Here is an 11,910-nt window from a genome sequence, read left to right as displayed (position 1 = left end):
CTATGCTACACCGGTACCGGTTGCGGCTCCTGCTTATGAACAGACCACAGAGTCATACTACACTGCTCCCGCCCCGTTGTACACAACTAATATTCCGCCCAACTTACAGCCTACTCCGACTCCTTATGGAGCTTTGCCTCTCCCCATTTATTCTGCCCAACCTTATGGTTCTATGCCGTCTCCCCCATCGCCTACTGCGTCCCCGTGGTATAAGTAAATTATGCGTGCGTCAGCTAAAGTATTTCCCAATCGATTCTGACTTTGATTGTACAGTTTTACGAATCTTCTTTTATTTCCATTACCATAATGTACTAGCTAATATGTTGGCAAGGTTGGATTCTACTTGATGATTATTACTTGATAGAGAATGGTGTCCATGCAAAGATATTGTCCCAGAAATGGAGATCCGGGTTTTAATGTACGTAATACAATATTTTTCCGAAATTCTGAATACATTTTTATTATTAGAAATAAATTAGCCTACCATGATATCTAAAAAAAATTATTGTTCATTAATCTGCCCTACCCTAATTCACGTAAAACTAATAAAGAGATACAGGTGAAGCTGTTTGTTTCAAATTTTCAGCAACGTATATGACAACTTAACTAAATATTTAAATGAAAGCCCACAGTCTTTATTTTATTCTTAAAATAAATGTGAACGAAACAAAACTAAAAACTATGTTGAGTTATTTTATTAATGCAACTTGATGGACTTTTACAAAATGTAGAATATCTTTCAAATGGTCATTGAAAAGTGTAGAAGGTAATAACAGGTTATAGCGTCGAAATTAAATTCAAATCACTTTTTCCCAAACGGCGGAATGACAGTTTCATCGTTCTTTTTACAGCAGCGACGCAAAGATATAGTATGCCTATAAAAGGATTTAAAAAAACAAAATCTCATGTGTTGACTGAACAGTAATGTATAAAACAATCTTATAAAATGAAGTAGATCTTAGTCGACTTACTTTTCCATGTCGATGGCTTCTTGAATATTATTAGGAAGTGGGAGATTTTTTGTTTCCGGCAGTAAAAAACACAACACGCCGACAGCGATATTAGCTATAGCAAAAATGATGTAAGGTAAAGCGGGATCAATCCTGCTACCCTGTTATTAGATTTTCAAAGATTAACCATTAAGTGTACTCGACTAAGTTTTTATGCTCAAATAGCCTCGTAGACGTACAGCGTCGGCTAAAAGAGGTGCCACAATTCCCCCAAATCGTCCGAATGTAGAGCATATCCCCATAGCTATCGCTCTTGTTTCCGTCGGAAATAATTCAATGGTTCCCGCATAGAGTGCTGCCAGAACGGTCGAAACGAAAAACTTTCCAATTAACGAGAAAACAACTTGCATAACCTCCTGATCTATTCATTTGAAATTGCGTTAGAAAAGTTTCAAAACGTTGGAAATTGTTTTTATATAGGTTTACCTGCTGGGAGCAGCCCAGTTATAAGACAGCCTAAACCACTGATCATCAGCCCTGCACTTATGGTGAGTCTTCTGCCAATTTTTTCTGTTATGTAGATGAAGAATACGTAAGCTGGAATCTCCACTAACCTTACGTTTTTAAAAATTACTATTTTATTTAATCAGACAAACAAATTTTAATGTTTATAACTTACATAATCAGCTCATAATTGATGTAAAAGTTGCGAGATATGTTGTTTGCCGCAAATGTGATGCCGTAATAACTCATCACACATGCAAACCTGCAAGCAATAATATAATTTGTCCTCGTTAAGCCAAGCTGATTATACATATTTAGAAAACATTGGTAGAACCCGAATATACCAAGCCGTCATTAATATAACGATTCTTTTGACCATAACCGTGGACCGTAAAATGTCCATAACGCCTTCTTCGCTATTTTCAGTAGAATCCATTGTGGTAGTCGTTCTATTTTCCTTGATCAATATTTCTTCAGATTGGATAGTGAATACGGCCATCTCTTTTTCTTGCTATAATACAAAAACATGCTGTGCTTATATAGTCTTATGCTTCTTTTCATAACTAAATGACTTTCAGGATTAGAGCTTAATGTTTCAAAAGCAATAATTAAAGATATGGCGGTTAATACTTGTTCTGATAGATGTTGATTGGGAATAACAAGCAAGTGATCAGGAATTGATTTCTTGTTCACTTTTGATGCTTTCAAGATTAATTCTTTTGCTTCTTTGTAACGTTTCTTCGCAATCAACCACCGAATCGATTCCGGTACCATCCTTAAGAGAAGTTAAAATATTTAGTGATCACATACAGTAGATTAAAATATAGGTCATAAAAATACCAGTATAGAGAAACAAATGTGAAAATGGGAACTCCCATAATAAGATGTAGTTTACGCCAATCTCTTACAAAGTAAGCGATGATACCCAACACGGCAGCACCTGTCGTGAAAAGCACTTGGAACATAAAACCAACAGCAACTCGGTATTTTCCCCCGACGGCTTCAACACCTGCATAGATAATTTGCAATCTAGTTAAATTAAATCTAAGTACAAGATAGATAATTCAATTATATACCCCAGACAAAATAAATGTCGAAGAACCCAATATTGCAGATTGCGCTTAAAAATCGTAGTACGCTAAAAGTTATTATATTCGTTGAAAAAGCTGCACTTGTGACCAAAATGGACAAAAGTATGACGCTCAGTGTAAACGCTGGTTTTCTACCAGTTCTGTATGACGCAAAAAATCAAATTACGAGATAATAAAAAAAAAAATTATTATTTCATCGAATCCTTGAATCAAAAAATATACTTGTCTGATAGAAATCCAAACAATACGGGACCGAAGACGTTGCCGGCCATGTAAGCCATGCCAGGAATGGGGCGCTTATTCTCGTCGTCACAGACTAGTTCAAACTGATTTGTTAAATGGAAGATTAGGTTGTTTCAATTAGAAAACTTATAGAATTTTTAGATACATCAGTGACTACAGTAGACCCAAATATTGAGTCATCGTAGACCCATTCGTTGCATTGTATTTCTTGATCGATACCGACGTCGCTGCCGGCGAGACACTCTTCAACATTGTTCCATGTATGGTTGTAAACGTAACATTGTTTCTTTACTCGGTTATCAGTTGATGAAGACTCGCCTTCCCATCCGGGAATGGTGTTATTCAACCAAGGAGGGGAAAAATAATCCATTCCGTCCTGTCCTTGTGATTCGACTTCATCACAACCGTCAACGAAACATCTGATTCCGCGCCCATGATAACAACCAAGACTAGATTTTTCCAGCTTTAAATGTTTGGTTAAATTTTACCTGTAATCGGGTACACCGCCAGTGAAAGTGAGTGACATGGTGACGAAAGCTGGAAATAGCGCCGGTACAATTAGCCACAAAACAGTTCGCAACTGGAATTTTCCTATTTGTCCCAAGTGTTCCAGAATGTCATCATAGTTGAATGCTTCTCCCTTCAAGTTCTCCTTTTCTTCTTTTGGTTGTCCATCTTGTTGTCCTGCCGGTTTCGGTTGATCAGAGTGATCTCTACTCTCCATTTGAGTCTTCTTGTTGTATCTAATTCACTGTAATTAACAACAATATGTCAAGGACTATTTTAAAATATTGGTACCAACATACACATGCTTATCGTCTTATAAAGTTGTTGATATCTTCAATGTTTTTTTATCTTTTTTTTTGTGTTATGAGTTTTACCGTGATAGGAAGGAATAGTTTTAACATGTTTTGGGGACCAGTTGCTGCGCGTTATATAATAGGCTACAATAACGCTGTTTTTTTTTTTCTTCTTTTGATTAGATAATGTTATGTAATATTGTTTTTAACGTCTGTGAAAAATCGCTCCCTCTCTCTCTATCTCGTCTGTTCTTTCTTTCATCACCCGCTTGAATCCTATTTTTACTCCGCTGATGTAGACGAAATTATCAAATTCAGTACCTAGCTAATATAAAGCCGCCGTCCACATTCGAGCTCTTTTTGGCTTTCTTTTGTTGATTTTTTATATAATCTTTCGTCGTCTTCGTTAAAAAAATTATGTTCTATTGTTCTATACAACCAGCAGTGCTATCTAGGAACACAGTTAATAAAGATGTATTACGCACTCGTTCTTGCGGAATATTCATTCAGCTAACAAAAAATAATGGAATAAACTTATAGTGCACTAAGCTAATTAGTGTAAATCGTGCTTTATCTTGTAAAGTTTTCTATCCCTCTGTTTGTTACCCACGATAAAATGCTGCTGCACATATGAGTTAAACACGGTTAAACAAGAACAAGAATGAAACGACCAATGTAGGCTAAATATTTATTTTCGATAAATTCTTTTCACACTCTTGTTTATTTTCTTTTATATTGTTTGACTATAAGACTATCTCCGATATTCTTACAGTAGCACAACCAGAAATTTTTATTTTTTACATATTTATACTTATAGTTAAGAAAAAGAAAAATTTATTTTTTGAATCGGTTTTTGTTTTTATTTTGAAATGAAAACAAAGACCGATTCCTGATTGAGAAATCAGGAGAGAATTTTATTATGGCAGGCTTGGCAGCAAACTAAAAATTTTTTAAGGATGCGGATTGCAATTTTTTAATCAATTAATGTTTGTTGAATCAATAGCCTTTACATTTAAACTGTTGATCGCTTTTGCAGCTCAGTAATGCCAATTTATGACCCAATATGGCCCGATTATTTAATTCTTCTGATTCATATTTTTAAATTTTTTTGTAACATTGTTGGATTTTATATTTCTCTGTCAAACTACGAAGCAAATTTCAATCGAGTTGTAGCAGTCGTTTAAATTTGTTGGTATTCAAGCATAACCTAAATCGCCTCATTTAATAAAAAATTTTAATCGCAATTTTCTTCTTCCTTCTTCCTGTGGCAGCAACGGTGAAGAGAAAACGTGTACCTTTTCAAATGCAAAACATTATAATTATAGGAACAAAAGAAAAGATTGTTAATTTATCGTATTATAACACTAAAATAGAACAAACTTTTCCATATCAACTGCCTCTTGAATAGTAGTAGGTAGTGGAAGATGATTTGTTTCCGGTAGTAAAAGTCCCAAAATACCGACGCAAACGTTGACGATGGCGAAGATAATGTACGGGAAAGCAGGGTCAATTTTTCTCCCCTGTGATTGTAGAAGGTCAGATTGGTTAATAATGAATAAAACTGGATTTTCTCGCGAAGAAACGAGGATTATTTAGATTATTATTGTCTACAGCATCGGCTAAAATGGGAGCTACGACGCCTCCAAAGTGACCAAGGGTAGAAGAAATGCCGACTGTAACGCCTCTTGTTTCCGTAGGAAATAATTCCGCAGTGAAAGAGTAAAGCACTGCCATTACAGTAGATATGAAAAACTTTCCAATCAGAGAGAAAGTGACTCGGATGAACGCTGGATCTATTCGTTAAATGTGCATTTTAGAATTAAAATTTAAAAAAATAAATGAAAACAATGAGTGCTCATGAAAAATGAAAATAAATATGGTATACCTTCTGGAACCAATCCGGTGATCAGACAAGCAAAACCACTTATAATCATCCCAGCGCAAAGAGTTGGTCGCCTGCCAACTTTATCTGTTACGTAAATTCCGCAAAGGTAAGCGGGAATTTCTACTAACCTTCACCATTTAAGAAAATCTAATTTAGGCCAATTAAAATTAATAAAAAAACAAAGAGTGCTTCGAAACTTGCATGCTGAGTTCGTAGTTGACGAAAAAATTATCAGACAAGTTGTTGCTGGAAAATGTAATACCGTAGTAGCCCATAACGCCACCGAACCTTTATTCGCCATAGTAACATTATTAAAACCGCAAAGAAATGTTATGTGAAAATCAGTTATTATACCAAGCTGCAATCATGATAACGAGCCTTTTCAGTAAAACCGGAGAACGTAATACATCGATGAGACCCTCGCGCTTCACAAATGAATTTTTTGTGTTTTCGTTAAGGGCAGTACTAGAAATCTCCGCATCTTTTACCACCTACATTTTATTTACATTAATAAAAATTTTTAAAAAATGTGATTTTTACTGTTTGGCATTAATACATTAGATTACCGATTGTCCATTAGGAATGACCAGCAAGTGATCAGGCACTGATTTCTTATTAACTTTGGCCGCTTTCAAAATCAATTTTCTTGCGCTTTCGTAACGTTTCGTTGCTACTAACCATCGAATTGATTCCGGAACAAGCCTTATAATCGAAAAAATTTTGACACCAATATATAGCAAAAAAAGTTTCTAATATATTTTATAATACCATACCAATGGAGAGCCAAGAGTAAAAATATGGGAGCTCCTATAATGATTTGAATTATTTGCCAGTCTCTTACAAAGAAGGCTATACAGCCCATAAGTGCAGAACCAACGGTGAAACAAAGTTGATAAACAAAACCACAAATGGTTCGGTACTTTGTACCAACTGATTCAATGCCTGGTTTTATTTACATGATATCTGTTACTGAAAAACCTATTATTGCTGGTTTGCAAAAAAGTATACCCCAGACAATGTAGATTTCAAAGAGGCCGAGATTGGCAAGTCCGCTAAAGAATCTTAAGACGCAGAAGGTGATCAGATTCTTGGACAGAGCCGAGCCGGTTACGACGCAACCCATAAACAATATTCCCCATGTGTACGCTGCTTTTCTTCCAAATCTATTTACAAGATTACATAAAAGACCACGAGTTTACGGACATCTAGGTTGTCAAACTATATCCTTATTCCCTTTCAAGGGCTTACTTATCTGCGATAAGTCCAAATATGAGAGGTCCAAATATATTTCCAGCCATGTATACGGTACTGGCTATCGGTTGCTTATGTTCGTCATCACATGTCAACTCAAACTGATTGTGAAAGTTTCAAGCGCAAAGCTAAAATAATTATATAGGTTTAAAAGGCAAGACTCATGTAACAAAAGTGATTATACTTCCGTAACGATGGTGGATCCGAATATGGAGTCGTCATAGACCCATTCGCTGCACTGTATTTCTTGATCGATATTGACGTCGCTCCCTGCGAGACACTCTTCAACATTGTTCCATGTATGGTTGTAAACGTAACATTGCTTCTTAATTCGATTGTCACTTGATGAAGCGTCATCTTCCCATCCGGGAATGGTGTTATTCAACCAAGGATGGGAAAAATCCCCCTGTCCCTGAGATTCGACTTCATCACAACCGTCAACGAAACATCTGATTCGATATACAAAAATTAATATTTTTTTCCCCTAACGAAGTTTGATTGATCGAATTATACCTGTAATCGGGTACCCCACCAGTGAATGTTAAGGACATTGTTATGAGGCCTGGAAATATAGCAGGCAGGCATAACCATAGAAATGCTCGCAGTTGGAACTTACCTAATTGCCCCAAGTGTTTCAGAATGTCGTCATAGTTAAAAGGTTCTCCCTCCAAATTCTCTTCATCCTTTAATTGAGCACCAGATGTTGATTTATTGTCTGTTTCCATTGCTAATCTTTTCAGCTTGGCAGTAATGTTGCCACTAGGTGACCATTGAATCACTGTATTGTCTGCGGCCTATTTCTTTTATCTGCTTAATCTTGTCAGCAGCAGTAATCAATCGAACGCAGTCATTTCATGACCTACTTGCCAAGTTGTAGTTTCAAACGCGAACGCTTTAAACACTTTACTACGCTGTAGTAGCCCGCATACAGATAACGACAGAATTGAATTGTCGCCCAAAATTTTTATTTCACCCAAAATATTTCTTTGTTTGGTCTCTACGTTATTTACTACTAATACCTGGACACACTGAACTATTGTTTAATGGCTTCAATGTATGGCTTCATATCCATGCCAAGTGCTTCGTAACGAGCGGCAACGGCTGCAATGGTCATGGGCGTCCAGTACGAATGCCCCGGTTTCGGGAACCCCAAAATGCAACGCTGCTCGACAGTGGCTTTCGCCACCAGATTCTCTAAGGGGAGATTTTTGCGCATCATTGCCCACGCCCAACCAATGTGCATGGTGCTAAATTAGAATTTTAAAGTCTGTAGCATGTCACTCAAGAAAAAAATCTGTTGATAAATATTATGCTAACATGTTTTTTGGTTACCTTATCCATTCGGCTATGGCTTTGCGATACGTCATGTTGACGACGACACGCAAGCAGCCCGGCTTGAGCTCTGTACCTCTATGCCAAGCGTCCTGTCGGTAGAATAGCACTGTTCCGAACCGGTAGCGAACCCGCTTTTCGCGGGGGTACAAGTGTTCGGCACGGTATTGTGCCACCTCTGGAGCTACTTCTCGTAGGTAGGCTTCAGCTATATTCCGGTTGTTTTTCCATTCGGTCGTGCCGAAACCCGGCATTTGAGAAAGCGGATATGTATATGCTGGATCATCTGAATGTTGTCAAAATAGGTTTTAAATTAGTCCATTCCAATTAATTTATTGACTCATTTGTCAAAAAAGCAAACGATCTTTGTCTTTCATATGTGAGTTTAGTTTACAACCCTCACAACTCTTCTCAGGACATTAAGTGGGCCTGATGCTGAAGATGATATACCTTTTCCTGTGCGAGGTACGACGGCTGTGGCACCGTAACACTCATCCACGTCCGAAAGGTACAAGATGATAGAGACTGCATCAGGTTCGTCCCAAGGAGGCGGATGCGTAAGCGTGTGACTAGGGAAGTCGCAGTGCATGCGTTGGTCAGCATTGTCCTCTTCGTTGTTTTCGTGACTAGAGTCGTTGCGACCGTATTTGGGCCAAACTTCCGTCTGAGTGAGACGGACGTCAGTGAGGTCCTTCATGCCGAACAATTGTGCCACAGCGGCCATCATGCGTGGGTGCAGCGGTAATTGATTAACCGAGTCGTAAGTCGACGGGAAGTTGACGAAACCTCCGTAATAATTAATTTTTTTTGCTTCTTCGGATAACGGTGATGGGAAAACATTGTTGCAATCATTTGCCACCAGTTTTAACAGGTTCTCAGGAAAGAGATCGTTCACTAAACAGTACCCGTTCTCCCGCCAAGTATTCACGTCGGATTCCGTCAGAACAGGTGCGCTTGTACCAGACGAGGCTGGAGTAGCCGTCATAGTAGGCTCCACCCATTGAATTTTTTCGTCCATCTTCCAAGACAACTGAAAATGGTATTTTGCAAATTTCATTAAAACATATTAGGGGAGAGTGGGGCTAAAAGACCTGGGGGGCAGGTCGCTCTTTTCTAATTATTTAGCTCTGTATTTAATTAAAAACATTTAGCTTTTTACCATGGGTGCCTAATTATCATGAGCACTAATATTTGAAATTTCAAGAATATATGACTAGCCGTTCTGAAGATAAAAAATAAAAAACACTTTTTGACTTTTCTGATGTAAGATTTTTCGAAAATCTGTTTCAAATAATTTCTTTCGGAATAATGATAAAACTATTTAAAAAAACTAGTGAAATAGAGAATTTTATCTTCTATCGACTATATGTAAAGGCGTCAACAGAAAAACTTAATTATAGTGGCTTAATATATATTTTGTGTAGACGACCTTGTTGGGGCTATTTCTGCCTTTCACCGTGGGGCTAGTTGGCTTATGAAAAACTGCCATTGCTGACTCAGCAATGCTAATCTCAACTTTAAACAGAGATTACGGGGGGAAATAAAAATGAAATAAAAACTACAATTATCATTATTTATATCCAGTCATGCTTGGAACGTTGAAAATTTCTTGAGCAGGCAAAAAGTTCCTCTATTTAGAATTTACGGAAAAGTTAAAAGGGGGAAAGGAGTAGAAGATGAAGAATAAGCGCAAAAGAAATTTAAATTAGGGTAATAGTGTTAATTTTAGAATACATTTTTGTCAAATTCAAACAAAATCATACAGCCATTTGCCTGCTCGAGAAACTGCCAAGCATGACTGAATAGTACCGTACAAAAAGTAATATAAATAAATCCGGTTAATTTACCTAGCAGTAATTCCTAAAATGAATTTTTTTTAGCACTTGCTACAACAAAAGTTTCGAAATAATGTTATAAACTAATAAAATTACCGCTGAGAAGCACAAAGACTGCGTAGCAACTGAACACATTTTCTATTTATATGTATTGTTTTTTTTTTTTCTATTTTTTGCTTTGGTTTTTTAAATGCCAAGTTTATATCACTAGGGAACAAAGGTCTTTGAAATGGATATCTATACTCCTCTGAACCAAAAAGTAACATTATAAAATTGTTTGAGATTAGTCTAGATATTTGATTTGGCTTGAGTTCGAGTCGAGTCCATTAACATGCTCAGGGAGGGGTCTATTAATATATACATAGGAAAACAATTTGCGCTGGCTGGATAGGTAGCCTACTTGGCACGAAAACAATTCTGTTATTGTTTTCAACGAAAAGGTGAAACATAATCCCATTTCTCTTCTCTACCACAGTAAAATAAAAAGTTTTTTTCTTTCTTTTTCCCTTTTTTTGCTCCACGTATACACCAAGTCGACGAAACATTTCCCTATGTATAGAGGAGGGCGGGGTTATCTTGGAAATTTTTTTTTAAAATCCATTATTCAGAAATTTGTTGCAATAGGCTAAACAAAATTGATAAACTGGTGGTTCCAACTATGTTCAGAATTTTTTCAATATTCCCCGTGTCGAATTTATTTAATTATAGTATTTAGAAAAACACGAACAAATTTTGAAATAAAAAAAATTGGGGGTGGACAATTTGGGTGTAATATTGGACGACCCCCCAAAAACCATCTATTCATCAGTTTTAGTGAAAATAAATAACATACATCAATTTGTAATGTTTATTTTGTTCTTTTGTTTAAAAACTTTTTAAAATTCAAGCAATTAGTTGCTTCAATTTCAAAATCAAAATAAAAGGGGTTGAACTGGACAATTTGGGGCGACGCCGTTAAAAAAAGGGGGCGTTTTACCCGGCGGGCTTTTTCTCCGTATTCCCTTTTAATGTAACTAAATTACATGTCATCATAACTATAGTTTTACAATTACCTCAGCCTCAACTTCTCCATTTGTGTTGCTTTCTTCGTCTGAAGCGACATTATAGCGTCATGTTCTTCAAGAAGCGATATTCTAGTGAAAATGCACTTTGTAAAACTTGAAAAACATTACTTTATTAGCTTCATCAATGATTTACATAATGTGTTTATACGTACTCGACCACATCAGAATCGAATGGGTATATTCCGCAAGCTTTAAAGCCATTAATAACTATTTGCGGAGAAATTCCATCCCAGGCTCGCTTGAAAACCTGACGAAAGCGAAATTTTTGTTATTGAAAAATTATATTCAAAGTAATATTTAACCTTTGCAACGTTATACATATCAACAGGCTTTTTTGTTTCACTGGACTATTGTCTGGATTCCTGGAACAATTTTCTTAAGGACCAAATATTCCCACGTCAGCTGGTTAGATTACGTTAGTGGAATTTGCAAGAAGGGAATAAAGGATTTTATCCTTTTCCCTACAGAATTATATTAATGAAGCATTGTTTAATCGTTATTTAATCGTTGTAACATTAGTTAACTTTTCCCATATTTCGTTGATACCAGAGACTTCAAATAAAATATGGCTGCTTGCTCCATCAACTGACAGCAAAACTGGGAAATTAATTCCGGGAAGGTTCTTTACGAATCGATAAAATTGCTCTCAGGAAAACAAGAAAGATCTCTTGTGTCATCCAACCTTTCTTCGTGTACCATAGGGCTTTTTCACATCGCGAAAATCCGACTTTCAGAAATCTGGCAACGCATGCGTTTGGACGTTTTTTCCGTTTACATGGCAAAGGCCATAAGAAATCTAAGTGGCTTCAATAAAAAAAATCTAGTGTTTTTAATTCGGAATATTTCTTCAAAAGAATTTCACAGTGCTCTAGGTAAGATATTGGTCGTTAATTTGATGTATAATTTACTAGGACTTAAAAATTGTTTAGGGCTAAAAATTTAAATGTAAAACTTT

The 11,910-nt window shown here is 36.5% G+C and overlaps 3 protein-coding genes across 5 annotated transcripts; all 3 read right to left on the bottom strand.

The window, feature by feature from the left end:
• Positions 1–680: 680 nt before the first annotated feature.
• Positions 681–3,574, bottom strand: LOC124337958 (organic cation transporter protein-like). Of its 2 annotated transcripts, XM_046791986.1 has the most exons (12): positions 3,277–3,574; positions 2,934–3,207; positions 2,768–2,871; positions 2,531–2,685; positions 2,295–2,463; positions 2,085–2,229; positions 1,799–1,965; positions 1,630–1,716; positions 1,437–1,564; positions 1,190–1,371; positions 972–1,111; positions 681–875 (listed from the first exon to the last, which is right to left on the bottom strand). In XM_046791986.1, exons 1-12 carry the CDS (start codon positions 3,510–3,512, stop codon positions 803–805), a joined length of 1,860 nt encoding a protein of 619 aa, XP_046647942.1. In that variant the 5' UTR covers positions 3,513–3,574; the 3' UTR covers positions 681–802. The 2 variants fall into 2 exon arrangements, 1 of the variants encoding a protein (XP_046647942.1); XR_006917594.1 differs by lacking the exon at positions 681–875 and having other exon boundaries at positions 976–1,111; positions 1,437–1,559.
• A 908-nt stretch (positions 3,575–4,482) lies between these two features.
• Positions 4,483–7,574, bottom strand: LOC124337961 (organic cation transporter protein-like). Its single transcript, XM_046791990.1, has 12 exons — positions 7,238–7,574; positions 6,909–7,173; positions 6,722–6,825; positions 6,482–6,636; positions 6,247–6,415; positions 6,040–6,175; positions 5,828–5,964; positions 5,675–5,761; positions 5,474–5,601; positions 5,200–5,381; positions 4,969–5,108; positions 4,483–4,883 (listed from the first exon to the last, which is right to left on the bottom strand). Exons 1-12 carry the CDS (start codon positions 7,447–7,449, stop codon positions 4,823–4,825), a joined length of 1,776 nt encoding a protein of 591 aa, XP_046647946.1. The 5' UTR covers positions 7,450–7,574; the 3' UTR covers positions 4,483–4,822.
• A 93-nt stretch (positions 7,575–7,667) lies between these two features.
• Positions 7,668–10,101, bottom strand: LOC124337968. Of its 2 annotated transcripts, none has more exons than XM_046791996.1 (4): positions 9,988–10,101; positions 8,507–9,086; positions 8,057–8,342; positions 7,668–7,971 (listed from the first exon to the last, which is right to left on the bottom strand). In XM_046791996.1, exons 1-4 carry the CDS (start codon positions 10,024–10,026, stop codon positions 7,758–7,760), a joined length of 1,119 nt encoding a protein of 372 aa, XP_046647952.1. In that variant the 5' UTR covers positions 10,027–10,101; the 3' UTR covers positions 7,668–7,757. The 2 variants fall into 2 exon arrangements, with proteins under 2 accessions (XP_046647952.1, XP_046647953.1); XM_046791997.1 differs by having other exon boundaries at positions 9,904–10,026.
• Positions 10,102–11,910: the final 1,809 nt, after the last annotated feature.

This window comes from Daphnia pulicaria, chromosome 4 (assembly GCF_021234035.1).
Source record: "Daphnia pulicaria isolate SC F1-1A chromosome 4, SC_F0-13Bv2, whole genome shotgun sequence".
Lineage (NCBI taxonomy): Eukaryota > Metazoa > Arthropoda > Branchiopoda > Diplostraca > Daphniidae > Daphnia > Daphnia pulicaria.
Note: the sequence above shows the minus strand (reverse complement) of the source record. Positions and strands in the feature narration are given on the sequence as shown.